General features: G+C 44.6%; 3 protein-coding genes across 8 annotated transcripts; 2 read left to right on the top strand and 1 right to left on the bottom strand.

Moving 5' to 3' along the window:
- The first annotated feature begins 519 nt into the window (after nt 1-519).
- PIP4P1 (phosphatidylinositol-4,5-bisphosphate 4-phosphatase 1) lies at nt 520-4447 on the top strand. 2 transcript variants are annotated; one of them, XM_042989317.1, is made up of 7 exons: nt 520-1084; nt 1434-1624; nt 2013-2119; nt 2558-2663; nt 2870-2922; nt 3023-3113; nt 3605-4447. In XM_042989317.1, the coding sequence occupies exons 1-7, from the start codon at nt 943-945 to the stop codon at nt 3746-3748; spliced, it is 834 nt and encodes a 277-aa protein (XP_042845251.1). In that variant the 5' UTR covers nt 520-942; the 3' UTR covers nt 3749-4447. The 2 variants fall into 2 exon arrangements, with proteins under 2 accessions (XP_042845251.1, XP_042845250.1); XM_042989316.1 differs by having other exon boundaries at nt 522-1105.
- Nucleotides 4448-4536: 89 nt separating this feature from the next.
- On the bottom strand, nt 4537-7239 carry APEX1 (apurinic/apyrimidinic endodeoxyribonuclease 1). Of its 3 annotated transcripts, none has more exons than XM_007091367.3 (5): nt 7157-7239; nt 6693-6818; nt 6284-6471; nt 5478-5670; nt 4537-5336 (listed from the first exon to the last, which is right to left on the bottom strand). In XM_007091367.3, exons 2-5 carry the CDS (start codon nt 6748-6750, stop codon nt 4819-4821), a joined length of 957 nt encoding a protein of 318 aa, XP_007091429.1. In that variant the 5' UTR covers nt 6751-6818; nt 7157-7239; the 3' UTR covers nt 4537-4818.
- A 96-nt stretch (nt 7240-7335) lies between these two features.
- Nucleotides 7336-13698, top strand: LOC102957137 (O-sialoglycoprotein endopeptidase). 3 transcript variants are annotated; one of them, XM_042989315.1, is made up of 12 exons: nt 7336-7502; nt 7767-7889; nt 9439-9558; nt 9734-9909; nt 11489-11584; nt 11708-11757; nt 11905-11983; nt 12550-12615; nt 12729-12819; nt 13046-13121; nt 13218-13316; nt 13461-13698. In XM_042989315.1, the coding sequence occupies exons 2-12, from the start codon at nt 7775-7777 to the stop codon at nt 13498-13500; spliced, it is 1008 nt and encodes a 335-aa protein (XP_042845249.1). In that variant the 5' UTR covers nt 7336-7502; nt 7767-7774; the 3' UTR covers nt 13501-13698. The 3 variants fall into 3 exon arrangements, with proteins under 3 accessions (XP_042845249.1, XP_015397194.2, XP_042845248.1); XM_015541708.2 differs by lacking the exon at nt 7336-7502 and adding an exon at nt 7561-7664; XM_042989314.1 differs by lacking the exon at nt 7336-7502 and adding an exon at nt 7617-7664 and having other exon boundaries at nt 7745-7889.
- The last annotated feature ends 14081 nt before the right edge of the window (nt 13699-27779 follow it).

Below are 27779 nucleotides of genomic sequence, written 5' to 3'. Positions count from 1 at the left end.
GGTCATGAAACTGAGTGAAATATGAAATATCCCTGTAGTGATAGATCCAGATTCATAAAAGGTAGTTTCATAATCAGGGATGCGGAGTGAGAGGGTGGGGTCTGCAAGGCTGGTCCCTGGAGAAGCCAGTCTTGTGTTCTGTTCCAGAAGTAACTCCAGCGGGAAAGGCTGGATGATTACCTTAACATTTTAATGCATTTCCTACTGGTACATCTTTATTCCGACTTTCTACAGGTTATTTCATTGAGCAGAGCGGCTAACTGTCGCCAGCCTTTCCTCCTCTGGCTACTCAGCCCAAGCTCCAGCACTTTCACTAGAGCCACGCCCCCGAGTTCTGGACCTAAGTTCGGACCAATACAGTTGCACCTCACGAGTCACAAGACCGAGAGGCCAGCCAATAGGAGACCAATTATAACCGCAAAGAGGAGATGTCTTTTAGTGGTATCTTTGGACCAATGAGGAGCAATGATTATGCACTCGCTCTGCGCGCGTAACAGAGGAAGCCAGGCTTCCTGAAACAGGTGACCAGTGAGCTGAAGCAGCCTAGTCCCACCTCCTGGTCTGGAGGTAACGCGATGGGCCACGCTTCCAATGGCTCGCAGAACCTCTCGTCACGTGCAGTTTTTGCGGGCCCAGCGGCCTCCGGGAGGTCATGTGACAGTTGACGTTATCGCGACGCTCCCCAATGGAAAAAAAGAGCTGCCTTCGCAGGACCAAGAATTGATTTATCTGCACGAATAATAGCACGGCGGGGGCGGGGACAGCCTATCACGTGCTTGCGGGACGGAATCGGGCGGGGCAGGCCACTGGTTGCGGGGCGAGCTGGGCGCGCGGCGCGCAGGCGCCTTGGGGACCCGGTAGCGGCGGCGGCGGTGGCTGCGGAGACGGCGGCGGCGAATAGAGCCGGGTCCTTGGCCGAAGCAGTAGGCGGTGGTGGCGGCCATGGCGGCAGACGGAGAGCGATCCCCGCTGCTCTCCGAGCCCATCGACGGTGGCGCCGGCGGCAACGGATTAGTGGGGCCGGGCGGGAGTGGGGCTGGGCCCGGGGGAGGCCTGACCCCCTCCGCACCACCGTACGGAGCCGGTAAACATGCCCCGCCCCAGGGTAAGCCGGGGTGGGTCCAAGATGTTACCGAGGGGGGGGGGGGTACGCTGAGAGGCGGGAGGGGGCGGGGCCGAGGGCGGAGGCGGGGCCCAGGCGCCAGGTGCGGAGCAGTTGCACCTGTGACTGGGTGAAGCTCTTCTTTCCGCAATTGTTACCGGAACTTGGGAACCGAAGGGGGGTCTGAGGAAGCTGACTGAAGCACGGATTATAAGAAGCCCGCCGAGCTAGATCAGAAGGGTTGAGGACCAAAAAGAGTCCCTTGACCCTGTGAAGCATCAGTAGGGGTGTCTACAAGTGATGCCACCCTTCTTTTTACTTTCCTCTCCAGCGTTTCCCCCGTTCCCTGAGGGACACCCAGCCGTGTTGCCTGGGGAGGACCCACCCCCCTACTCACCCCTGACCAGCCCGGACAGTGGGAGTGCCCCCATGATCACCTGCCGAGTCTGCCAGTCTCTCATCAACGTGGAAGGCAAGATGCATCAGCATGTAGTCAAATGTGGCGTCTGCAATGAAGCCACTGTGAGTTACACACATCTATGAAATGGGCCCTGTTTCCTGGATCCTCTTTCTGATCTCTTGATTCTAGACCTTGATGTTTAGGTGTTAGCCGAATGGTAATCCTGAAACCCAGGTTTCAGTTCCAGGAGTCGCACATCACCATTTCCCCAGCAGCCACTCACCAGAGCTGATGTTTACCATCCTGCACCTTCATTTCTATTCTGGATACTTAAGCCTAGTCTTTATTTGCAGATCTTCTGCTATGTTTTTCTTTCATTTCTCTGATCTGGCTAAGACCTTATCTGGCTAAGGCCTTATCTCTCTGATCTCTCCTCAGAAGGTGTTTTTGGAGGAAATGGAAGGGATTGGAATTAGAGGTTTGCTTACCGATGTCCTCATTGTTCTCTAGCCAATCAAGAATGCACCTCCAGGGAAAAAATATGTTCGGTGCCCCTGTAACTGTCTCCTTATCTGCAAAGTGACTTCCCAGAGGATTGCCTGCCCTCGGCCCTACTGGTAAGAGGCATAAGGTGGGGAAGGGCATCAGTGGAAATAATTGGAAAGCCCTAAAAAGGATGAATGTTTGCAGAGCATGTAAAGGTGTTTATTTAGAAGGAGAAAAACTTAAGGACTGTTGTACCGTTAGAATTTTACAGCCATCTTGTTCAAATCTCAGTAAAAAGACTGGGATGAAATTTATGTCCGTTAGGGAAATAGAGAGTCTAGGGGACTGGGTGAATTATCCTCAGGTATAATGGAAGTTACAGACCTGAAGTTTAAGAAGTGTTATTTCTCAACCTTCCCTCGGGCTAGGGTTGGGTGGGGCAGAGTATATGCCGTGTATAGAGAAGTAGAGGAATTTAGAAAGGCAGGGATTGGGAGCTATGAAGGAAGGCTAGTGTGGGCATTTTAGGATTAAAAATGATTTAAACGTAGTCTTTTTCTCCATTACAGCAAAAGAATCATCAACCTGGGACCTGTGCATCCAGGACCTCTGAGTCCAGAACCACAGCCTGTAGGTGTCAGGGTCATCTGTGGACATTGCAAGAATACTTTCCTGGTGAGGAGGAGCATTGGGAAGCCTTGGGAGGAAGCGGGAGAAACAGAAGTAATCATGAATATATTTCTGAGTTATGATAATGAATACTGAGAATGTCTGTTTTAATTTCCCTTCTGTTCCTTTTCCCACCCTCCCATGCCCCAGAGCCTTCACTGGACATGACCCTGCTTCTATTAATTGGGTTCTCCCTTTTTTGTTCTCCATAGTGGACAGAGTTCACAGACCGAACCTTGGCCCGTTGCCCTCACTGCAGGAAAGTGTAAGTGACTGGAGAGTGGCATTGTTGAACTGGTAATTTTGTAACGTACAGTAAAACCTGCAGGGCCATTGCAAGCATCAATTTGTTTGCCTCCTCACAGGTCATCTATTGGGCGCAGATATCCACGAAAGAGATGTATCTGCTGTTTCTTGCTTGGCTTACTCTTGGCAGTCACTGCCACTGGCCTTGCTGTGAGTAACCTTGATCCGGCCCTTCGTTCTTCAGCCTCATCTCCATAGCCTACAATTTGGGAAATGGCTAACCTAAAAAAAGTGAAAGAAACCGAGGGGTTTTTGTTTGTTTCGCCTTGTTTTAATGTACACATGAGCTGAAGTTGAAGGTAACTGATAAACAATCTCCATTGTTATTATGGGAGTGAAAAACAGCCATCTTCTTTATGCAAAAGACAGGGCAATGAAGAAGTGGCTTAAATTAAGAGTTGCTGTTAGAATTGGCTCCCTTGTCCAACACTAAGAAACACTGACAGATGTCTGGGATTGTACAAGTTATGTACCTGCCTAGGGGAAGAGAGCACAATTGGGCCTTTAAGAAGGTCCCTGAAGGTGGATACACGTGGTTAGGCAACCAGGCACTGAAGCTTCCATTCTGTGTTGCTGTTACTAGGGCTTTTAGAAAGTGGTGAGAGATCAACAGTAACCCCATCTTCCTTCTTCTTCATCAGTTTGGGACATGGAAGCATGCTCGGCGATATGGAGGCATCTACGCGGCCTGGGCATTTGTCATCCTGTTGGCTGTGCTGTGTTTGGGCCGGGCCCTCTACTGGGCTTGTATGAAGGTCAGCCACCCTGTCCAGAACTTCTCCTGAGCTCCACAACGACCCACAGACTGTGTCTGGCCCCTTCCTGGTGGGGACAGTGACACTACAAAGGGAACCGTGGTAAAAGGCTCCCTTGGCTTCTGTAAGGGGAGCCAAGCAGCTGCCTTCCTTTTCCCTGGGGAGAGGTAGGAAGGAACCAGGCCCTCACTTAGGTTTGGAGGGGTAGATAAGACCACTGCTGGCCATCTGCTTTCCTCCAAGGGCTGCTGTGTTTAGGGTGAAATAGGCAAAATGTTGCCCCTAAACCTGGGTCCTAAAAGAGGGTTCTAGCCTTGTCCTTCCTATATGCTCCCTGAGAGCCATTCCTGTCCCTTAAACATTCCAGGGCAGGGTGGGGGTGGGTAGCCCTGGGGGTTCCCTCCCTTTTGTGCACCATTAGGACCTTGCTGCTGCTATTGCACTTCACCAGGGGCTGGCTCTGACCTCAGTCCCCTCAGTCTCCTGTCCCCCCATTCTGTGTCCTGGGGGGTGGGGATGGGGTCAGCCGCTGCTCTGTACAGACCACAGGAACTGATGTGTATATAACTATTTAATGTGGGGTATGTTCCCCTAGTCCTGAATTTCCCTTAACTCCTCCTTCCAACCTTACCCCCCAGTTGCAGTATTTAACTGAGCTGGATAAGGTTGCTCTGTCTTGGGGGAAGCTAGGGATTCATCCTGTGCTTGTAAATAAATAAGGTCATGACTATCCTTTTCCAAGTTGTTTATCTTTATATATGAAAAGATAAGGAGAATTTGTAATCCCACAAAGGGGTAGAATACAAAGACAGCAAGGCTGAAACTATGGCTCTTTATTTTCATGTGGACAGTTCAGAGAAAGTCATCAGTAGCTTTTGTTTAATGTAAAAAAAAAAAAAAAAAGAAAAGCACAAAAAAATTGGGGTTTAAAGGAAACCTAAGTGTCACTAGGAGCCTGGTTGAAGGACTCGTATTTTTAGAAGGGAAGTAACAGTGCAGATTTCTTTAGAGAGCAGTTTTCAAAGAAGTTTGGGGAGGTTAAGTTTTAAAGCTAGCTTGGGGGGCTAATTTCCCCAGCTTAAAGTAATTTAAGGGAGGTGTCACAGTGCTAGGTACAGGGTGATGGGACAGTGGTCACTGCCCAGGGCCTTGGAACGGATCTTGCTGTCACACAACGCGGGTAACAGAGAGTGTGACAACAAAAAGTAATCAAGGCGCCAACCAACATTTTTGGATCGAGCATTCATCATGTAGGTCCAAAAGGTATATGCATAGGCTGTGTTGGGGTAGAGGTGCCGGAAGCTGTCAGCCAGAGGCACAGCCTCTAGTAATTCCCCAAAGCCTTGACGCTCTTGTGGAGTGAAGCCAGCATTCTTTTTGTTTCCCTTGGGGTTGCGAAGGTCGATTTCTTCATGGGCCACATTGAGGTCCCCACAGAGCACAAGGGGCTTGCGGGAAGCCAAGCCCTTTAGGAACTTGCGGAAGGCCTCATCCCAGCGCTGCCGGTACTCCAAGCGGACCAGACCTCGGCCTGCGTTAGGTACATAGGCTGTTACCAGCACAAATGAGTCAAATTCAGCCACAATCACCCGGCCTTCCTGATCGTGTTCCTCCTCACCTACAGAAACAATGAAACAAGATCAGCATAAAAAAGTGTACAGAATGGGAAAGCAAAGAAAGTAACTCCCATTAGGAGCTGGGACGGGTATTAGCAATTGGTTTGAAAGACCTCAGGGGTTAGGAATTAACAGGGTCTCACCAATGCCATAGGAGACTTTGAGTGGGCACTGGCGGGAGAGCAGGCCCACACCACTGTACCCTTCCTTGTCTGAAGGAGCTGACCAGTATTGATGGGATAGTCCAGGCAACTCTTGAAGTTCAGCTGGTAGTTTGTTCTCTGAACATTTGGTCTCTTGGAGGCACAGGATATCTGGGGCTTCTTCCTTTACCCACTGTGAGAGAGATGAAAGGTAAGAAAAATACTATCAATTCAGATAGCAACGTTTGATTATCAAACATTTACTAAAGACTGTGCCAAGTACTAGAGACACACTGCTTAGAGAGTCGCACGAGATTTTAACAATTCTAAATTATATAACTGGCAACTGAGAGGTAAAAAGAGTGTTACATGCAACACTGAAGAGATTATATTTCTTCCACAGGCAGAGGATAGCCATCTAAGATTTTTAAGCAGTGATTATTTAATTTTAAGTAAACTCTACACTCTGCCACACATGGAGCTTAAATTCACCAACTGGTAGACTGAGCCTAAGCAGTAGTATTTAAACGGAGGATAAACTGGAAATGAAATGGAGCAAGTCCAGTAACAAGGTTTTTGCAACATGCAGGGGAAGGGATGAAGCCATTAAAACAATGGAAATAAGTTGAAAAAGACATGTGGAAATAAAAAGGTTAAGAGTTGGTGAAGCCCCTCCTTTTAACTCTTGCACAAAAAAACTACAGACAAGGGGAAAAAACCTACAGATTAGGGAAAGGTGATTAAATCCCCAAATCATTCAATACTAAAGAATGTCTCTTCTGGAACCCTCCTTGAATTCCACTCACATCTAAACCTTTCTTTTTAATCCAGGCTCGAAGCCCATCCACATTCCAGGAGCAGATCTTGAGTGTGGCCGATTTACCACTGGGCGAGGTTTTCTGATCTGGGGGGTCCTCATACAGGACCGGCCCCTCTCCTGCTGCCTCTTTTTCGTTTTTCTTTGCTCCAACCTTACTCTTCTTGGCTTCTGGCTCTATAAAATAAGCAATATACAATGATAAAGTTGGCAGTATCCAACTCCGATCCGGATTGGACTACAGACCCCCCCCCCCCCCCCCCCATTGAGAGCTTGCAGTTGCTGCGACTTCTTCAGCCTGCAAAAACGCAGTCAGCAGGTCCGCACTTCCTGTTCACCGGGGTTAGAAACCCCCTCACGGCAGCCCCTAGGGAGAGGGCCTCATTTCATTCTCTTACCAATCTTGGGCTCTTCCCCGTCTTCTGCCACAGCTCCCTTTTTCCCACGCTTCGGCATCACTGTAGCGAACGCCCTTCTGAACCTGTACCACGTCGCCCACCGAAGCAGTATTTTTACCGCGTTACCTGCAGACGAGAAGAGGTCGTGAAACCAGCTAAGGCTGGGGAAAAAACGACTTCCTCGAGCGCCCCCGCACTAGGTACCGCCTTTCAAATCAAACTCTCTCTGAATCCTTTCTCCGCCTCCATGCAACCTAGGCCCTTCAGCCCCTCACCCACCAAACTAGATCATTTCATTATGCTTTGTGCCGTACTCGCGAGATCTGCCCTCCGGCCGATCGAGGGCCTTAATTAAGGGTCCCGACTTAGCTTGCAGATCAGACGATCAAGAAACCCCACTGCTAGGCAAAATAAGAGCAACCCTGCATCTGACCTGCTCGGCTCCCAGCCTGGCTCCTCCTTACCCGAGCACAAAGAATTCGTGCACGCCGTACCCCCACGTGGGTATCTGGAGTGGTCAGGTGATCTGAGATGTGCAGCCTGAGGCGGGGGCATGCGCGTGATTGGTCTGTCTGGAACCACATGACGGGAAGGCTCGCCCTACTCCCCCCACCCCCCCACCCCCTTCTGCAACTCTCCAGGGGACTGAAGGCCCCGGCCTTCCATTCTTGGGCTGTTTATCGGCGTGCCAGATGCAGGATTCATTCTATCACCCTGACCGAAGATCCCAATGCTGTGCAAGAGAGGGAAAAAAGTCAGTGGAGAAGGCTGGCTGGACAACGGGAGAGAAGTAAAGAGATGGATAGGAATGTAAGGAGCAGATGCCGGCTCAGCGTCCCTGGCAGTTAGGAGGACAGGTCCTTGAAGGGGCCTTGATGGGCCGCTGTGATGACGGGGGCGGGGCTGCCGTGGGGGCGCCCTCCGCTGGAGTTCTTTGGCGTCTCTTGGTGCACGCTGGTACCCGGCCCCTGGGTACGTAGTTTTCCTGTGCGCTCCGGGATCCGCGACCCAGCACGGCCTGCTGAGGTCTACACGGTTCCGGTGGTAGCTAGCCCTGTTGGCGTTTTCTCCCAGGCTCGACCATGCCGGCGGTGCTGGGGTTTGAAGGCAGCGCTAACAAGATTGGCGTGGGAGTGGTGCGGGATGGCGCGGTGCTGGCGAACCCGCGGCGGACTTACGTCACGCCTCCCGGCACAGGTGCGTGTGTGCGGGATTGACAGTTCACAGCGCCCTTCTCGCGCGGCCGCGCCTTCCATCCGCCCAGACGCTAGCAAAGTAGGGCGTGGAGCGCGTTGTCCCCTCACAGAGCGGTTGATCCGAGTCTCTGAGATTCGTGGGGCAAGATTAACCTCACTAGGCTGATAGAAGAGTCACAGCCTTGGACCTGGGTCTTCTGGGTTCGTTTAGCTTTCGTTGAGCGCTTTTTATGTGCTTATCGTCAGCCGGAAGCAAAAAATAGATGTTTTGAGCTTCTGTGGAGTGGGACATATAAACAAAAGTTTATGGTAAGATGAACAGTGAGTGTAACGCAGATGCAGTCAGAACTTCCTAGAATGAGAAGGAGTGTAGAGTTGCAGCTTGGGTGTTAGGAACAGCAGTATTCATTTCAGTATTTGTTTCTGGATTTATGTTCCTTACTCTTAAAATGGGAATAGTCATACCTGCATTATTGAGTCTTGAGAAAGAAAGAAATTGTTAGACGTATTACTTTTAATGAATGTTATTTGTATGTTACTTGTTACTGTGTTGTATTTTGTCTGCCCACCCCTAAAACTTCTGCATATGTAGGAGAAGACCACTGACTTGTATATACCTGAAAAGACTCCCTGAACAGGTGATGTTGTGACAGCTCTTTCGTTAGAAAATACATATCTGTGTTTAGCACTCACTCTTCTAGGCATTTTGGCACCAGGAATGCAAGGATAAATAAAATAGCCAATGCTTTGAGGTGCTCATGGTTAAATTGGGGAAAACTACAGGTGATTATAATGCTATAATTGATATATGACACAGTGTGTAAAGTACAATGATATGATCGTGCACAGGGCTGGTAGGGTCACAGAGAAGATCACTAAACGGTTTGAGTTAGTTATCCATTGAATTAAGTCCTGAGGCTGAGTAGGAGTTGGGTATGAAGAAAGGCATTTCTGAGAGCTGGTCAGCCTAGCTGAACAGGCCAGAAAGAGTATATCTGAAAACCTGGAAGATAAGATACTTGAGGAGAATGAAAGAGTCTCTTCCTACACTGTGTAAACCTTAAAAATAAAACAACCAGTTGTTTTACCAGTAAAATGGGCTCATTTAGGAATAGTAGAGAATTGTGATTCAGATCAGGGAAGCTTTGGCAAAACCATAGGCAAATCTAGAGACCAAATGAAAGGATTAATCTTTTATAGGGAAGTGGGGTAGTTGGGAGGGACTCTTAATTTTAAATTAGTCCATTGAAGTAAACTGAGAGATCCAAGTGTAGTGGCTTTTCATTGGCTGGAAAATCTCTTCCTCTTGATGGGGTGGTAAATGATAGGCTTCTTCCTGTTGGGAATGCAAGGTATGTTCTTTTCTCATTGGGGTCTGCAATTGAGAAGGAGTGGTGGGGTGTGAAAGCTTCCCCTTACAGCCTCCTGACTCTGTTTTAAGTGAGATTTCTTTCATTCTGTTTCACAACAACTAAAACACCCGTTTATGACTTCTACCAACCTTTGCTATAGAAAAACCCTATGATCTCTGACCTGTGTCCATCTCCTAGGATTCCTTCCAGGTGATACCGCCAGGCATCACCGAGCTGTTATCCTGGACCTGCTACAGGAGGCACTAACAGAGGCTGGATTAACCTCCCAGGATATTGATTGCATTGCCTACACCAAAGGTATAGCTGGGAGACTGACGATAGAAGAACATACCTGGAGCCTGGCTAGGTCAGAATGGCCTGCTGCTCTCTGCTACCACCACTACTCCTACCCCACCTTTCACATCCCTTACTTTCCCCAGCTCGGTTTTTCCCAGTGTCTGTAGGATTCTAACTCCCATTTCTATCCCCCTAGGCCCTGGCATGGGTGCCCCACTGGTTTCTGTGGCTGTTGTGGCCCGTACTGTGGCCCAACTGTGGAATAAGCCTTTGCTGGGCGTGAACCACTGCATAGGCCACATTGAGATGGGCCGCCTCATTACTGGAGCCACCAGCCCTACCGTGCTGTATGTCAGTGGAGGAAATACACAGGTATTTGGAGTATTCCATCATTGCTTCATAATTTCTAAGGCAGTGTATCAGCAACTTTCTTGTTGTACCTGAATGACAGCAACTCAAGAACAAAGCTGGGCTGTCTAAGACACGCTAGAAAACCCACAAGAAAGTTTACAACATTGTAGGTTTGGACAGCATGATCAGAACATTAGATGGCTTTCGTATATGTGGTTATAAAGATAAAAAATTTCCATTTAGAAAAGGAAAGAAGGGTAAGGATTGAGGTCTTCAAAGTAATGAAAGTGTTTTTACTTTTATTATTTTGAAGCTTTTTTCCCCTGTACCTTAGCAACTAAAACCGAGGGATACCATGTAATTTGTTTCTTTACAGTAATTTCATATTTTGTTTTATGTTATTGGCAGTAAATAGAAGTTGTTATTCTAAGAGTGAAAATATAAGTAATTTTTAAAACATTTTATAAGGTAGAAGGTATTTTAAGTTTATAAGCTAAACCAGAGTTGTTTGGGGTACCTTATGAGAACTTTTTAGGTTGGGATTGGAGAACTCTAGCCTTCCTTTCCCACAGAGCACCTGACGGGGTTATTGTCAGAAAAAGTCATTGTCCCCAGCTTATGAAAGGCTTAAAACTTCATTTTGTGAAATAGTCATTTAAAATGAAGTACACATTCCCATGAAAATGACATGGGAACTTTTACAGGTAGAGGGCAAGTAGCAGGTTGGGGCCTGAAGGATGACATACAAAATTAGGGACTTAGGGTGTGAAAAGTAGCAATGGAGGCTTGCAAGAGTTAACGAAGAGGAGCAGTGATAGTTTTTCTCTTCCCTCTTGAAACTTGGTTAGGTGGGAAAAACAGGGAAGATGATTGGTAGAGAGGAGTAGATAACAGAAGTAGAAAGGCAGGATTTTTTTCCTTCCTCTTTTGTGGCCAGCCTTTTAACAGCAGAGTATGATCTACATCAGAATGGAAAGAAACCTTTAGTAGCATCGAAAAGGGAAAAGGACTTCTTATAGTCTTAATGAAGCACTCATTGTCAGGAGTATATGTGTGAGTGGGTGATAAATATTCTCTGTGCTAGAAGCTAGTCACATGTGAAGAATGGACATAAGTTGATTGCCAGTGTTGAGTTGGGTGGGTCATTAGTGTGACCCAATATGGGATTTTTGAGTTTTTCAACTCTACCTTTTGTTTTGTTTCCAAATAACACTGTCCTGGTGGGGTAATCTAGAAGGACTCTGGTTCCCTGCTTCCAAGCAGGAAAGCCTGTTCCTAATCCATATTGTCAAGACTGCATTTAAAGGATATATTAGGAACCTCCAATCTAGAAAAATGTATTCAAAACGGGAATTGCTTCTGCCTGACCTAGGCTACCTTCTGTAGATGAGAAATCTGCTCTAGGAATCCTCAGGGTACATATAGGCCTCTGAGATAAGAGCTATGAGAAAGTACCTATTCAAGGTTTGGGTAAGTTCTTTTGTTCTGTTTGTCATTGGAAGCTGCAGTGGCCATGTTGATCCTCTCTTATGCTCTTCCCCAAAGCCAAATACTCCTCTTTACAGACTTGAGGTTTCATGGACATCCTCATCACCCTTAGGTGATTGCATATTCAGAACATCGTTACCGCATCTTTGGGGAAACCATCGATATTGCTGTGGGTAATTGTCTGGATCGTTTTGCTCGAGTGCTAAAGGTAAGCCACTGGGGCTGGAGAAAACATGAGATATGGATTAATTAGAAATGGAGGGAGAAGGTCATAAATTAGTTTCTTATGCCTCCTGGATATCTGGCTCTATCCTCTTTTTCCTTCTGCTAGATTTCCAATGACCCAAGTCCGGGCTACAACATCGAACAGATGGCAAAGCGGTAAGGGGACATGAGGTGGGAGGAGGCTGCCTGGCGGGGCTTCGGTGATTTCCCTGTATGTACATTAAGAAGGCTTTGGAGGGGCTTTGGAGGGTAAGCAGCCAACTAACTACAGGTTGAGGACATCGTATACTCCCTCCCACACAGAGGCAAGAAACTAGTTGAGCTGCCGTATACTGTAAAGGGGATGGACGTCTCATTCTCGGGGATCCTGTCTTTCATTGAGGTGAGTGTGGGACAGGTGAGGAGAGATAACTTTCATGCTTTTATATGAGGCATATCTGTTTTGCTCACCATTGTATTTCCTGCCTATAGCATAGTTCTGGGCCATATTAGATGCTGAATAAATTCATTTAGCAAATATGTATTAAGCATCTTCTGTGTGCCAGGCACTCTTCTAGGCAATAGCAACACAGGATGGAACAAAATCAAAGTCCCTGCCTACTTGGAGCTTACATTGTAATGGGGGAGGGGGCAACAAGATGAAGAAGCAAAGAAGGGGCAGATAATAAAAAGAGCCAGATGATGATAAGCCTTATGGAGAAAAGTTAAGCAGAGTAAGGGGTCGGGGGGGAGGTTGGGGGTGTCAGGGCAGGCATTTGTAATTACTGAATCCTGAATCAGTGTTGCCTGTTCTGTAGCTTAATGCCAGTGAAAGGCAAAAGCATGCTGTAGATACGCTGGTGAGATGAGTTGTCGTGAAACATGATGGTCCTCCAAGTGCACTAATTTTTGCTCTCCTGTCATCCCCAAACCACAATTCATTGTTTTGTGTATTTTTTTTAATGATAGGATGTAGCCCAACGGATGCTGGCTACAGGCGAGTGTACTCCTGAGGATTTATGCTTCTCTCTGCAGGTAATGGGATAAAAAGCTGGGACTGAACGTTGGGACCGGAAGACCTTTTATATAGTACAGCAGAACTAAGCTGGGATCCCCTCTGGTGTTGACACCTTATTTGTCCCCCACAGGAAACCGTGTTTGCAATGCTGGTAGAGATCACAGAGCGAGCCATGGCACATTGTGGCTCCCAGGAGGCCCTCATCGTGGGAGGTGTGGGGTGTATGTATCAGTCAACTGTGCCCCTCTTTGCTGTTCTTGGGCATTTGCATCTTCCTCCCGATAGTCTTAATCCCTAAGAGTTTGGGGAAATTGCTAGTTTCCGCTTCCCAATGCCTGCCCCCTAAACCCCTACTTCATTTTTGTAAGTAAATACACATGAGGTGTACAGCTGGACCATGCAGAAATGGCTGAAACTAAGCCAGCCCTACCCCCTGCCCCTTCATAGGTAATTTGAGGCTACAGGAAATGATGGAGACAATGTGCCAGGAACGTGGAGCCCGGCTTTTTGCCACAGATGAGAGGTAAAGGCCCTTTCTCTTTCTTGATTTCTTTTTTTCTTTAATTACTGTGATTTTTCACCTTTAGATTCCAAATTTCATATCTCTTTTCCTTCCCAGATTCTGCATTGACAATGGAGCCATGATAGCCCAGGCTGGTTGGGAGATGTTTCGGGCCGGGCATAGGACCCCCCTCCGTGATTCTGGAATCACACAGAGGTGTGTACCTCTTGGAGGGTAGATAGGATTATATGGGAAGTAGGCAAAAATCAGCAGGGAAGAGGGTCCAGGATCGTGAAGGCAGGGAAGAATGGAAGATTCTAAGGGATAGCTATCCATCAATTTTTTCCTGTTTTTTCACAGGTATCGGACAGATGAAGTAGAAGTGACCTGGAGGGACTAACAACTTTTACATGATCAGAGTAGATAGTGCCCTAAGTAGAGCCTACAGGAACTTGGACCTTAATCTCTGTCTGATCTGGGCACCCTGGTGAGGCTGTGGACTCCTGTCTCCCATAATTTGAACCTCAAGTTGATTCAGCAATAAAATATTGTTGGTTTTGTATGTTGGTAATTGGCTTGTGTTAATCAGGAACAATACAGAGTTGGCACTGGATAAATTCTTGTTGATGGGGTGAATGGATAAGGAGGCAGGGGTCAGAGCAGTGCCTTGGCTGACTGCAAGGCTGCTGCTGTGGAGCTGAGATTGAGGGGATATCTCAGCTCATCTTCTGACATCTCCTTAATAACAGCATTGTCGTAACTAATACTATTTCAGTGTCAGGCTCTATGCTGAGTGCTTTGTGTTTGTCACCCCATTTAAATTCTTTGGAGTAGGTACTCAGGACTTGTCTCAGAATAGCCTGGGGCCAGGTCTAATTTTGTACGAATTTGTAACTCAAGAGCAAAGCTGTCCCTCCTCCTTGCACTTACTCCCACATGCTCCTACATATACTTCCCCTGGTGGATTTGAAGGGTTGCCCCAGATCCACCTCCCTCCCTACCACAGCCCTCTGGAACTAACATCCTGCCCTTTATCTTGTTTGTCCAGCACCACGAGGAGACCCAAACCAGCAAGTCTCCTCTCAGCTTTGCACTCTAATAACTGTTACTCTCCGCCCCTTATTTGTTCCTCCTGAAATTCTTTTGTGCTCTCTGGAACTAAACTGATTAGTAGTAAAATTGCCTACATCCTCATCCTGTTTTCTGAGTGTTCTCTTTACGTTCCTGTTCAGGACCCTGGTTTCCCCCTGAGAACTCTGCTTCTCCTACTGTGTCTAATGATGGTATTTTCTCACCCACATCCATTGGCCCTGGAGAGGGTGGTGTGGGTGACCTCTTTTCTCCTCATACTATGTTTGATCTATTCTCTCTCACCCCTAACACATCTGAGCTTTGAAACACATGTCATCCGTTAACTGTACCGTGCCGCAACCACTCCTGTCAAATCCTGATGATTTTAGTACCCGTGTAGGTGATCCTTCTAATGCTCTGGCCTCAGCCCTGTGCTCCTCCCGTGATCGTGTCCTCCACCCCCACTTCAGCCACTCATTCCCTTGGTCCTAGTGGAGGCCTACAGCTCCTCCATATTTCATTCTGAGACATCCCTCCTATTTTTGTAGCTCATTCCCTTTAGTGCACTGAATCCAACAATTCATCTCTTCATCAGGCCCTACAATCTGTTGCTCTTCCTTTCCACTGACCTCATCCCCTACAAGTCTTCATTTCCCTCCAGCTAAACTCCAGTCATGAGCACTTCACTGCAAACACCTCGCCTCCCTCACCTCTCTGGCTTTCATCAGCCTCACCTCTTCACCTACTTGATTCCTAGACCCATGCAGCTAAACGGGCCAGCAAAAAAACAGCCAGGTTGACCTGTCTTACTTTAAATTCAACCCTGACACTCAAGCGGGTCCTTTATGTTCCCTAGTCCTTTCGCTTGCCTTGTTTCTGGTAACTTTTATTATGCCTGCTGACACCTCAAATCTCCCATATCTTCCCCCCCATTCTCACTCTACGTTGGCTGCTATGTTAGTGAGAAAATAGAAGCAATCAGAAAATGTACGGGTGCCTGGGTAGCTCAGTCGGTTGAGCATCCGACTTTGACTCAGGTCATGATCTCACTGTTTGTGAGTTCAAGCCCATGTCAGGCTCTGTCTGTGCTGATAGCTCAGAGCCTGGAATCTGCTTTGGATTCTGTCTCTGTCTCTCTCTGCGCCTTCCCTGCTCGTGCTGTCTTGCTCTCTCTCTCAAAAATAAATAAACATTAAAAAAATTAGAAAAAAAAAGCAATTAGAAAATGTTCACAAGCTCCCACCACTACATCTAATCACCTTCCAGTATTTATACGCATGTACTCCGCTTTCCCTCCTGCTAGTATATACCAGTATACTATTAATAACTCTTACTGTATACTCAGCTGGGATTGAATTTGCTCCCCAGAGGTTTGGTTGTCACAACTGGAACGCAGGACTACTGGGTAGAAACCAGAGATGCTGCAAAATACCTGCAGTGCACAGAACAGCTCCCCACACAAAGAATTATCTAGGCTTGAAACCAAGGTTGAGAAACTGCTATGAACAAACTATCCATGCTCCTGTCTAACTACTTAATGGTAGATTCCATCCTCTAACCTTTCAGGACATCTCTCAGCAGTTCCCTCTCATTTTTATTTATTTATTTAAATTTTTTTAATATTTATTTTTGAGAGAGAGACAGAAGGTGAGTAAGGAGGGGCAGAGAGAGAGGGAGACACAGAATCCAAAGCAGGCTCCAGGCTCTGAACTGTCAGCACAGAGCCCTATGTGGGGCTCAAACCCACCGACTATGAGATCATGACCAGAGCCACAGTTGGAGGCCTAACTGACTGAGCCACCCAGTCGCCTCTCTCATTTTTTTAGAGTCAACATTTGCCTTTCTTTCCTAGATCTTCCTCTCAGCACACAAATATGCTGTCATTTTCCTCATCTTACAAATACATGAACGCCTCTTGACCCCATTTCACCTTTCAGTTGCTTCCCGTTTTTCTGTTCCGTTTTATAGCAAAACATCTTAAAAGAGTTGTTTCTACTCCCTCACAATCAATTCCTTGTTAAGTTCGCTCCACCAAGACTGTTCTTATCAAGGTCACCAATGACTTCACATATCTGATGGCGTATTCACCTTCATCCCGCATAGCAACATTCGACACTCCCTCTTTGAAAGCCCTTCTTTACTTGGCTTTAGGACATGTTCTCTGGTTTGCCTTCTAGTTTACTGACTGCCCTTTGTTTCCTTTGCTGGTTTCTCCTCATTTCTACAACCTAGTAACTCTAGAATCCAGTCCTTGGACCGCTTCTGTATTTATTTACACACACACACACTTACAGTGAGCTCATCCAGTCTTACACATTAAAACCATGTCAGTGTGGATGACTCCCAATTTTTAGCTCCAAACTGGAAGTCTGTTCTGAATATCTAGCTGCCAATCGGCATTTCAACTTGGATACCTAATAGATATCTCAAATTTAACATACAAAACGCTGGACTTTTTTGCTCCCCTTTAACTGCTGCTGTCTTCCCTATTTCAGTGAATGACAACCCCGTCCTAATAATTGTCCATGTCAAAGCACCCTGATGTTACCTGACACCTCTTTTCCATCTCCGGTTCATCAAATCACATAGACTTTAACTTCAGAATGTATCCAGAATCCTGTTTCTTCTTACTTCCACTGCTTCCACCCTAGAGCAAGCCAGAATTCTCTATCTCCAAGACTTCTGCAGTAGCTGATGTATCTGCTTCCACAACTGCCCACTTACAGTCCATTTTTAACACAGCAGCCAGACTGAATAGTGTTAACATAGAAGCCAAGTTATGTGACTCTTTTGCTCAAAACCCTCTATGTCTTCCTATATTGGAGTAAAAACTAGAGTCCTTTAAAGGCAAGTGAGACCCTCCAGGATCTGCCCTCCTCTCCCCACTTACTGCTTTGACCTCATTTCCTGCTACTCACCTTGTTCACCCTGCTCCAGCAACATTGGCCTTTTTGTTTTTCCTTCAACACTGAAGGTGTACCAGTCCCTCAAGGTCTTCATACTTGTTGCTTTCTCTGCCTAGAAAGTTCTTCCCTCAGCTATAGCTTGCTCCATCAGTCCCATAATCTTACGTCTTTGGTCAACTTTTCTTCTTTTAGTGAGGTTTTTCTGACAACCCTACTTAAAATTGCACCCCTCCAGCACTTTCTATCCCCCTTCTCTGTTATTTATCTTTATAGTACTTAACCACCTTTTTTTTTTTTTTTTTTTTTTTCTTTATTTTAATTTCAGGAATAGAATTTAGTGATTCATCACTTACATATAACACCCAGTGCTTATCCCAAGTCTCCTCCTTAATGCCCCTTGCCCTTTAGCCCATCCGCCCACTCAAAACCCCACCAGCAGCCCTCAGTTTGTTATATGTATTTAAGAGTCTCTTAGGGTTTTTCTCCCTCCTTGTTTTATTTTTGCTTCCCTTCCCTATGTTCATCTGTTTTGTATCTTAAATTCCATATTTGAGTGAAATCATCTCGTATTTGACTTTCTCTGACTTGTTTCCTTTAATGTACTACACTCTAGTTCTGTCCACGTTGTTGCAAATGGCAAGATTTCATTCTTTTTGATTGCCAAGTAATATTCCATTCCATATATATTATCCGAGTAATATCTTCTTTATCCATTCATCTATTGATGGACATTTGGGCTCTTTCCATACTTAGGCTATTGTTGATAGTGCTGCTATAAACATTGGGGTGCATGTGCCCCTTTGAATCAGCACTACTGTATCCTTTGGATAAATACCTAGTAGTACAATTGCTGGGTCATAGGGTAGTTGTATTTTTAATTTTTTGAGGGACCTCCATACTGTTTTCCAGAGTGGCTCCACCAGTTTGCATTCCCACCAGCAGTGCAAAAGGGTTCCTCTTTCTCCACATCCTTGCCAACATCCTTGTTGCCTGAGTTAATTTTACCCATTCTAACAGGTGTGAAGTGGTATCTCATTGTGGTTTTGATTTGTATTTCCCGAATGAGGAGTGATGTTGAGCATTTTTTCATGTGTCTGTTAGCCATCTGGATGTCTTTGGAGGTGTCTATTCATGTCTTTTGCCCATTTCTTTACTGGATTATTTCTTTTTTGGGTGTTGAGTTTGATAAGTTCTTTATAGATAGATATAACATAGATACATCTATATTATATTACAAATATCTTCTCCCATGCTGTTGGTTGCCTTTTAGTTTTACTCATTGTTTCCTTCACTGTGCAGAAGCTTTTTATTTTGATGATGTCCCAATAGTTCACTTTTGCTTTTGTTTTCCTTATGTCAAGTAAAAAATTGCTGCACCCAAGATCAAAGAGGTTGTTGCCTGTTTTCTCCTCCAGGATTATGATGTCTTACATCCTGTGTTACATTTAGGTCTTTCATCCATTTTGAGTTTATTTTTGTGTATGGTTTAAGAGAGTGGTTCAAGTTCATTCTTCATGTCTCTGTCCAGTTTTCCCAACACCATTTGCTGAAGAGACTGTCTTTTTTCCATTGGATATTCTTTCCTGCTTTGTCAAAGATTAGTTGGCCATACGTTTGTGGGTCCATTTCTGGGTTCTCTTTTCTGTTCCATTGATCTATGTGTCTGTTCTTGTGCTAGTACCATACTGTCTTGATGATGACAACTTTATAATACAGCTTTAAGTCTGGAATTGTGATGCCTCCAGCTTTGGTTTTCTTTTTCAGGATTGCTTTGGCTATTGGGGGTCTTTTCTAGTTTCACAAATTTTAGGATTGTTTGTTCTAGCTCTGTGAAAAATGCTGGTGTTGTTTTGATAGGAATTGTATTGAATATGTAGATTGCTTTGGGTGGTATCGGCATTTTAACAATAGTTGTTCCTCTAATCCATGAGGATGGAATGTTTATTTCCATTTTTTTAGTGTGTCTTCTTCAATTTCTTTCATAAACTTTCAATAGTTTTCAGTGTATAGACTTCTCACCTTTCTGGTTTGGTTTATTCCTAGGTATTTTATGGTTTTCAATGAAATTGTAAACGGGATCGATTCCTTGATTTCTCTTCCTGCTGCTTTATTATTGGTATATAGAAATGCAACCAATTTCTGTACATTGATTTTATATCCTGCAACTTTGCTGAATGTATCAGTTCTAGCAGCTTTTTAGGGGAGTCTTTTTGGTTTTCCACAGAGTATCGCGTTGTCTGCAAAGAGTGAAAATTTAACCTCCTCCTGGCTGATTTGGATGCCTTTTATTTCTTTGCGTTGTCTGATTGCTGAGGCTAGGACTTCCAATTCTATGTTGGATAACAGTGGTGAGAGTGGACATCCTTGTCGTGTTACTGACCTTAGGGGGAAAGCTCTCAGTTTTTCCCCATTGAGGATGATATTAGCAGTGGGTCTTTAATATATGGCCTGTATGATCTTGAGGTATGATCCTTCTATCCCTACTTTCTTGAGGGTTTTTATCAAGAAAGGATGCTGTATTTTGTCAAATGCTTTCTCTGCATCTATTGAGAGGATCATGTGATTCTTGTCCTTTCTTTTATTAATGTGATGTATCACATTGATTGGTTTGCAGATATTGAATCAGCCCTGTATCCCAGGAATAAATCCCACTTGATCGTTGTGAATAATTCTTTTAATGTTTTGTTGGATCTGGTTTGCTAGTGCCTTATTGAGATTTTTGCATCCATGTTCATCAGGGAAATTGGTCTGTAATTCTCCTTTTTAGTGGCGTCTTTGTCTGATTTGGACTCAAGGTAATGCTAGCCTTGTAGAATGACTTTGGAAGTTTTCCTTCCATTTCTATTTTTTGGAATAGCTTCAAAAGAATAGGTGTTAATCCTTCTTTAAGTGTTTGGTACAATTCCCCTGGAAAGCCATCTGGCCCTGGACTCTTGTTTGTTAGGAGATTTTTGATTGGTGATTCAATTTCTTTACTAGTTATGGGTTTGTTCCAAATTCTGTTTATTCCTGTTTTAGTTTTGGTAGTTTATATGTTTCTAGGAATTTGTCCATTTCTACCAGATTGCCCAATTTGTTGGCATATAATTGTTCATAATATTCTCTCATTATTTGTATTTCTGTGGTGTTGGTTGTGATCTCTCCTCTTTCATTCATCATTTTATTTATTTGGGTCCTTTCCATTTTCTTTTTGATCAATCTGGCTAGGGGTTTATCAGTTTTGTTAATTCTTTCAAAGAATCAGCTCCTGGTTTCATTGATCTGCTCTACTGTTTGTTTGTTTTTGCTTATTCGTTTTTTGTTTTTTGTTTTTATTTCAATAGCATTGATTTCTGTTCTAATCTTTATTATTTCCCTTATTTGCTAGTTTTGGGCCTTATTTGCTGTTCTTTTTCCAGCTCTTCTAGGTGTAAGGTTAGGTTGTATATTTGTGACCTTCTTTCTTTAGGAAGGTCTGGATTGCTACATACTCCTCTCTTATGACTGCTTTGCTGCATCCCAGAGGTTTTTGGTTGTTGTGTTTTTCTTTTTTTTTTTCCCCTAAGTTTTTTTAATTTATTTTTTAATTTATATCCAAGTTAGTTAGCATATATTGCAACAGTGATTTCAGGAGTAGATTCCTTAATGCCTCTTACCCATTTCGCCTATCCCCCCTCCCACAACCTCTCCAGTAACTCTCTGTTCTGCATATTTAAAAATCTCTTATGTTTTGTCCCCCTCCCAGTTTCTATATTATTTTTGCTTCCCTTTCCTTATGTTCATCTGTTTTATATTTTAAAGTCCTCATAAGAGTGAAGTCATATGATATTTGTCTTTCTCTGACTAATTTTGCTTAGCATAACACCCTCTGGTTCCACCCACGTAGTTGCAAGATTTCATTCTTTTTGATTGCCGAGTAATACTCCATTGTATATGTATACCACATCTTCTTTACCCATTCATCCATTGATGGATATTTGGGCTCTTTCCATACTTTGGCTATTGTTGATAGTGCTGCTATAAACACTGGGGTGCATGTGCGCCTCTGAAACAGCATACCTGTATCCTTAGATATATATTTAGTAGTGCAATTGCTGGGTCGTAGGGTAGTTGTATTTTTAACCTTTTGAAGAACCTCCATACTGTTTTCTAGAGTGGCTGCACCAGTCTGCATTCAGTGCAAAAGGGTTCCTCTTTCTCCACATCCTTGCCAACATCTGTTGTTGCCTGAGTTGTTAATGTTAGCCATTCTGACAGGTGTGAAGTGGTATCTCATTGTGGTTTTGATTTGTATTTCCCTGATGATGAGTGATGTTGAGCATTTTTTCATGTGTCGGTTGGCCATCTGGATGTCTTCCTTGGAGAAGTGTATATTCATGTCTTTTGCCCATTTCTTCACTGGATTATTTTTTGGGTGTTGAGTTTGATAAGTTCTTTATAGATTTTGGATACTAACCCTTCATCTGGTATGTTGTTTGCAAATATCTTCTCCCATTCTGTCAGTTGCCTCTTAGTTTTGATCGTGTTTTTATTTTCATTGGTTTTCCATGTACTTTTTAATTTCCTATTTAATTTCTTGGTTCACCCATTCATTCTTTAGTAGGATGTTCTTTAATCTCCAACTATTCATGGTCTTTCCAAACTTTTCTTGTGGTTGGTTTCTCGAGTCATAGCGTTGTGGTCTGAAAATATGCAAGGTATGATCTTGATCTTTTTGTACCTGTCGAAGACTGATTTGTGACCCAGTATGTGATCTGTTCTGAAGAATGTTCCATGTACACTCAAGAAGAATGTGTATTCTGCTGCTTTAGGATGAAATGTTCTGAATATATCTGTTAAGTCCATCTGGTCCAGTGTGTCATTCAGAACTATTGTTTCCTTGTAGATATCTGCTTGGATGATCTGGCCATCTGTCCCCTACTGTTATGGTATTATTATCAATGAGTTTCTTTATGTTTGTGGTTAATTGATTTATATATTTGGGTTCTTCCACGTTGGGAGCATACATATTTATAATTGTTAGATCTTCTTGGGGGATAGACCCCTTAATTACAATATAATGCCCTTATTCATCTCTTGTCATAGTCTTTATTTTAAAATCTAGTTTGTCTGATATAAGTATGGCTACTTCAGCTTTCTTTTGACCACCAATAGCATGATAGATGGTTCTCCCTCCCCTTACTTTCAATCTGCTGGTGTCTTTGTGTCTAAAATGAATCTCTTGTAAGCAGCATATAGATGGGTCTTGTTTTCTTATCCATTCTGATATCCTATATCTTTTGATTGAAGTGTTTAGTCTATTGACATTTAGAGTGAGTACTCATCCTTAGTCTTTGTTGGTTTTGGTCTTTTTTGTTTTGTTTTGTCTTCTCCACTCAAAGGGTTCCCCTTAAAATTTCTTGCAGGGATGGTTAATTTTCATTTGTCTGGAAAATGGTTTATCTCTCCTTCTATTTTGAATGGCAGCCTTGCTGGATAAAGAATTCTTGGCTGCATATTTTTCTGATTCAGCACATTGAAAATATCCTACCACTGCTTTCTGGCCTGCCAAGTTTCTGTGGATAGGTCTGCTGCAAACCTGATCTGTCTTCCCTTATAGGTTAAGGACTTTTTACCCTTGTTGCTTTCATAATTCTTTCATCATCTGTGTATTTTGTGAATTTGACTACAGTATGCCTTGGTGATGGTTGGTTTTCATTGAATCTACTGAGAGTTCTCTGTGCTTCTTGGATTTTGATGTCTGTGTCCTTCCCCAGATTAGGAAAGTTTTCTGCTGTAATTTGCTCACATAAACCTTCTGCCCCTTTTTCTCTCTCTTCATCTTCTGGGACTCCTATGATTCCAATTTTATTCCTTTTTATAAGTCACTGAGTTCTCTAAGTCTTGCATTATGATGTTTTGCCTTTGTTTCCCTCCTTTTTTCTGCTTTATTATTAGCACTTACCACCTTCTAATTTAATAGTTTTATTTATGTTTGTTGTTTGACTCCTCCTGTTAGAGTACAAATTCCCTGAGCGGAAGGGATTTTTATCTTGTTTGATTCATTGCCATGTCATCTCCCAGTACTTAGAATAGGGTGGACACTCAGCATTTGCTGAATGAATGAATAAATTGATGCAGAGGTAAACCAAAGAGATAATCAAAGACTATAAATGTAAGACTTGGGCCAAAAGATAAAAAGAATTGGGATTATATGCCCTTAGGAAAAGAATATGTTTTCAGTTACTTACTAAGTAAAAAGTGCTGATAAAGACATTTTCATGGACAAAGACCCATAGAGGGTTGAAAATACACTAAAACATGGACATTTAAAATCAGAAATTTGACAGTGGAAGATAGAGTGGGACACAAGTAGAAAGATAAATTCCTCTCCTTGAATATACTTGAGTACAAGAATGATCTGTTCCCTCTAGGCTTGGGGAGTTAATTTTATAAATAGGAATCAAGTATGTTATACAGTAGCTTTGGGTATTTATTTATAAGTTTTTATTACTATTATAGGATGGAGTGGATCCTAGAGGGAAGACATTTAGCACTGTAGACCCAGCTGGTACTGCTTATTAGGAGACTTCTTTCCTTAGGGAGCTTTGGGCTCTTGGCTGAGGCTTCCCAAGATAGTCTCACAGTTTATAGAACCAAGAGACTAAAATCATGGCTCCTTGGGTCCTAACTTTTAAAGTCCTCTTCCTAGCTCAGTCTCTCCTGAGTCTCTTATTGACAGTATACAAGATCATTGTGTCCTGCTGATTTCCACAGATGAAGGCAGTGGGGGGGGGGTTGTCAGGCCCCTAGATAGCATCCAATCAAGTCATGTATAGGGCCCCAAGGCAGGGTGACTGAGGGATCAAAGGTAGGCTCCTGTCAACAAAAGGCAGTGTGAGGAAGGGAACCTGTTCCTCAGTTTACCTAATCATCAGATGAGCCCTACCCTTGGGGCCTTTACTCTGTGGTTTGGAATTTCCCCAGACTCACATGTCTATGAGGGCAGCATCCTGGGAATATTGCCACAGGACTTCATGAAGATATGTGCCACTCTGACTACATGATTAGGAAGAATGAGCAGAGGACAGGAGAGCACCATGGTCAGTTCCTACTCTGAGACTATTTCCCCATTTGCTGGCCCTGTTCCTACATACCTGCTTTTTATTTGCCTGTAAGTCCTGCTCAGAGGTGTAGCCTGAAGGAACAGGAGTGTTGAGAAAAGTACATTTCAGGTTCCCCCTTTGGTGGTGGCTGTTGTACCTGTATAAGGCTACTAAGTCTTCAAAAGCCTTTTAGCTGTAGAAAAAAGAATTCCAGTTTCAGCAAGGAATAGAGATCAGCTCCTCCCCACCTGCTGGGGGATTTTAGAGAGAAACCAAGAGTATTAGGCTTTTCCATCTCAGAGCACAAGGGAAGCTGGTAGCTGTGATTCCTGTGGCATCTGCTCTGCCATGGAGCATCCTTCCTCAGGGAGGCTTACTCCATCTACCCTGCTAGAATTCTGTTTCCTTCCTTTTCCTCACGGCCCCTCCTAGATTTTGGGAAGCTGGTTTCCTTTTATGGCTAGAGCAGGGATTGAAATCTCAGAAGCCTTTAAGAAACAGTCATTATATAATATCAAAGAATAAAGTGGACCAGGTGGGAACTGTGGCAAACTGAAGAATCAGTGCCGTATCCCACGGGACAGCAGCTACTCAGCTCCAGCTCATGTGGGATGGAGGCCCCAAATTACCAGATGCATGTTAAATATTGGCAATTAATTTTAAAAATTATAAACGTTGTACCATCTAAACTCACGCAGGTAAGATCCATTTCGGAGGACACCAGTGTTCAATCTCACCAGAAGTTCTTGACATGGTCCTGCACGTTGGTCAAGTTCACTGAATAGGATAGTGCCATGTGATAGATGCTCACCTGGACTGAAGAGCTCCAGTTCACATCTGCTGAGGAAGGGGTGGTGCAGAATGATTAGAGGTGGGGCCTCATTTCTCAGGTAGGAAAGGAAATGAGTTACTGTTGGTAATTCTGGGCTTCTTATGGGTGTCAACCTCATGCCATATCACACTCCCTCACTCCCTTACCCACCTGCCCACTTATTCACCAGGTTTCTTGTAGAATATAAAGAGCAGTAGCCAAAGGATAAGCAACATAGCAGTGAGTGCTGCCCACCAGGTGAGAAGGAATGTGATAAGCAGGCAGAGCAGAAAGCCCAGGAGGGTGAGCCAGGGGCTGTACTTGTGAAAAGAAGGGCACTAGACTGCAGGGGAGAGTAAATGCAGCCAATCCATTGTCCTAGCCTCAGTACCACCCACTCTTGCACCCCAAGGATGCTCCTGTCTCTGAGGTCCTCCCAGCCCTGTTAGTATAACTGCATACTAATACGTGCCCATACTATCCAGGCACCCAGTTAAGGGAGGCATGAAAACTACCAAAGTTGACAAGGGGATAGGAGCAAAGGAAAAAGTTGGAGATGATAGGGTGGTGTTCACGTCAGCTTTGGAAGAGATGCAAGGTCAGGAGGTTGGTCTCCAAATGAGTCATGGGATTGAAGTCTAGAGAGACAAGGACATCATCATATTCTGGCTTCCTTCCCCCATGCTCCCTATTCCCTACTCCCCCCTCCAATTTCCATGCATACCATCACCAAGTTAACAGACTTCCACTTTCAGGACTAGAGATCTAGAAAAGAGGCTTTAGGGTCAAGCCCTAAAAGTCAGAGGTAGGGCAGTGAGGGCCATGAGGGGAAAGGTGATTAATGAAGCCCTGTGTGAGGGTGGAGAAGAAGTACTCACCAGTAAGGATGAAAGCTATCACAATACAGAACGTGAGCAGATAGCCTCACATAGGTTCATGGCTCCTGCCATAGCTTTTCCTAAAAAAGCCAACTACTGGGTACAGTTTATTCTGGCACAACCACTATAACAAGGCATGGTGGTCATTGGGGGATGGTTCCAGGAAGAGGGGGAATGATATCCCCTACTCCTATAGGGAGGCAGGAGCAAGTGAGGAGCACAGAGGAAAGAGTTGAGGGAGCTTACAGGTCTTAACATGAAGAAAGGATGAGAGTAGAGTGTGGTGAGATTCCTGGTAATGTGGGGAGGGAAAACAGGAGGCAGATGGAAGATTGATACCCTCCCCAAACTTTGCCTTGATATACAGGCAGACTTTGAATTTTGCTATGTGAGCTTGGATTGTCTCCTAAACACCAGCCAACCACAGTCCTCTCCACCTCCCTAAATCATCATCTAACTCCTGGTTGCTGAGACGGAGCCCTCTTGTACTCCTCCTCAAAAATATACTCTTAAGATGGCCCTAGACTCTATTGCATTTTCTCCTTTTCCCCCAAGCCTCTTGGTAAGATACCGACTAACCTAGAAGACTTTGGGGGTTGAAGCAAAACAGAAAAGGGCAGAGGACAGAATGGCACCGAAGATTCCAGTAGACTTCAGGGGGATAAAGGCAGACACCATGCTCATGGCTTGAGAAGAGCAGGCAGAGGCAGAAATCAATGCATTTCAGAAGCAATGCATTCCACTCATATTTTCACCTACCTTTCCTAGAGGTTGCTGGGCATATTAAGTTTTATCCTATTCTTTGAAGGTTTTACCCCACCCACATGAATCCCCTTAAGTCATTATTGGTTTTTGAGCATCTCCTCTATGCCAGACAGTGGGCTAGGTAAAGTTTATCTCACTGATCTTGCCCCTCTGTTCACTCACCTAGTAGTGATTAGGGAGCCCATACAGGCAAGACCCTTGCCCTTGACAACTGCATAAATCCTAGCCATATTGACACTCTGGCCCCAGGCAGCTCCCATTCCGCACACCCATGCCAGTCCTATTTCCTGGAGCATCTCCAGTCATACAGGAGCCTGGAAATGAGATTGGGAACACACATTCTTCGTGGGGAGAGAACCCCATCCCAAAGCAGTAGGACTATCTAGGTACCACCAGTGCCAAAGAGGGGAATGGAAGTTTGTGTGTAAGTTGGGGGAGGGGGGGTGGAAATACCAAATTTGATAACCAAAGAACATCATACAATTTGTCAGTGAAATGAGGGATGGGGAGAAATGGTGAAGGAAGGTGAGATGTGAGATTACCTATGTGTAATCTACTCTTGATGTGATTGGTGAAGCCTCTTGCCATTTCATTACCTATGCCCTAGGCCCTCAGGCAGAAACCAGGGCTCTAGGTCATTCTGCACAGAAGGCTGGAGTAGAGGGCCTTGCCAATTGTGGCAGAAATGCATAGGTAGGAAAGTATGTCCACAGGAAGGCAAGGATAGCTGTAGCAGGGTCCCGGAAACAGAAGTTGAACCATTAGTGGCAAGACAAGGTGGGGAGATAACAAGTGTGCTCTGTGCCTGAACATGGTTCTCACCTTGAGGTCTCCAGAGATCCTGGTCTCTCTGAGTACCCCAGTGGCTGAGGAGAAGATGGAAAACATGCCAAAGCAACTACCCTCTGGACCTCACCGCCGTGGGACCATATTTTCAAAGAAAATACTATTTATGTAAAAGAACAGAGAAAAATTAAGTTTTTGAGGGGCACCTCCTAGCTTGCCTTCATTCAGCCAAGATCATTACCCCTTTACCCAGTTTAGTGTCAATGACTTAGGTTAGGCTGGGACAAATAAGGCAAGATTGTAAACTGGCCAGCCCAGGGACTTATAGGTTTCTGAGTGTGATGGTCAACTTGCAAATGTCATACAGAATGTGTGTCTTTTCTGAGGAGGCTTGGGGT

This window comes from Panthera tigris, chromosome B3, assembly GCF_018350195.1.
Source record: "Panthera tigris isolate Pti1 chromosome B3, P.tigris_Pti1_mat1.1, whole genome shotgun sequence".
NCBI lineage: Eukaryota > Metazoa > Chordata > Mammalia > Carnivora > Felidae > Panthera > Panthera tigris.
Note: the sequence above shows the minus strand (reverse complement) of the source record. Positions and strands in the feature narration are given on the sequence as shown.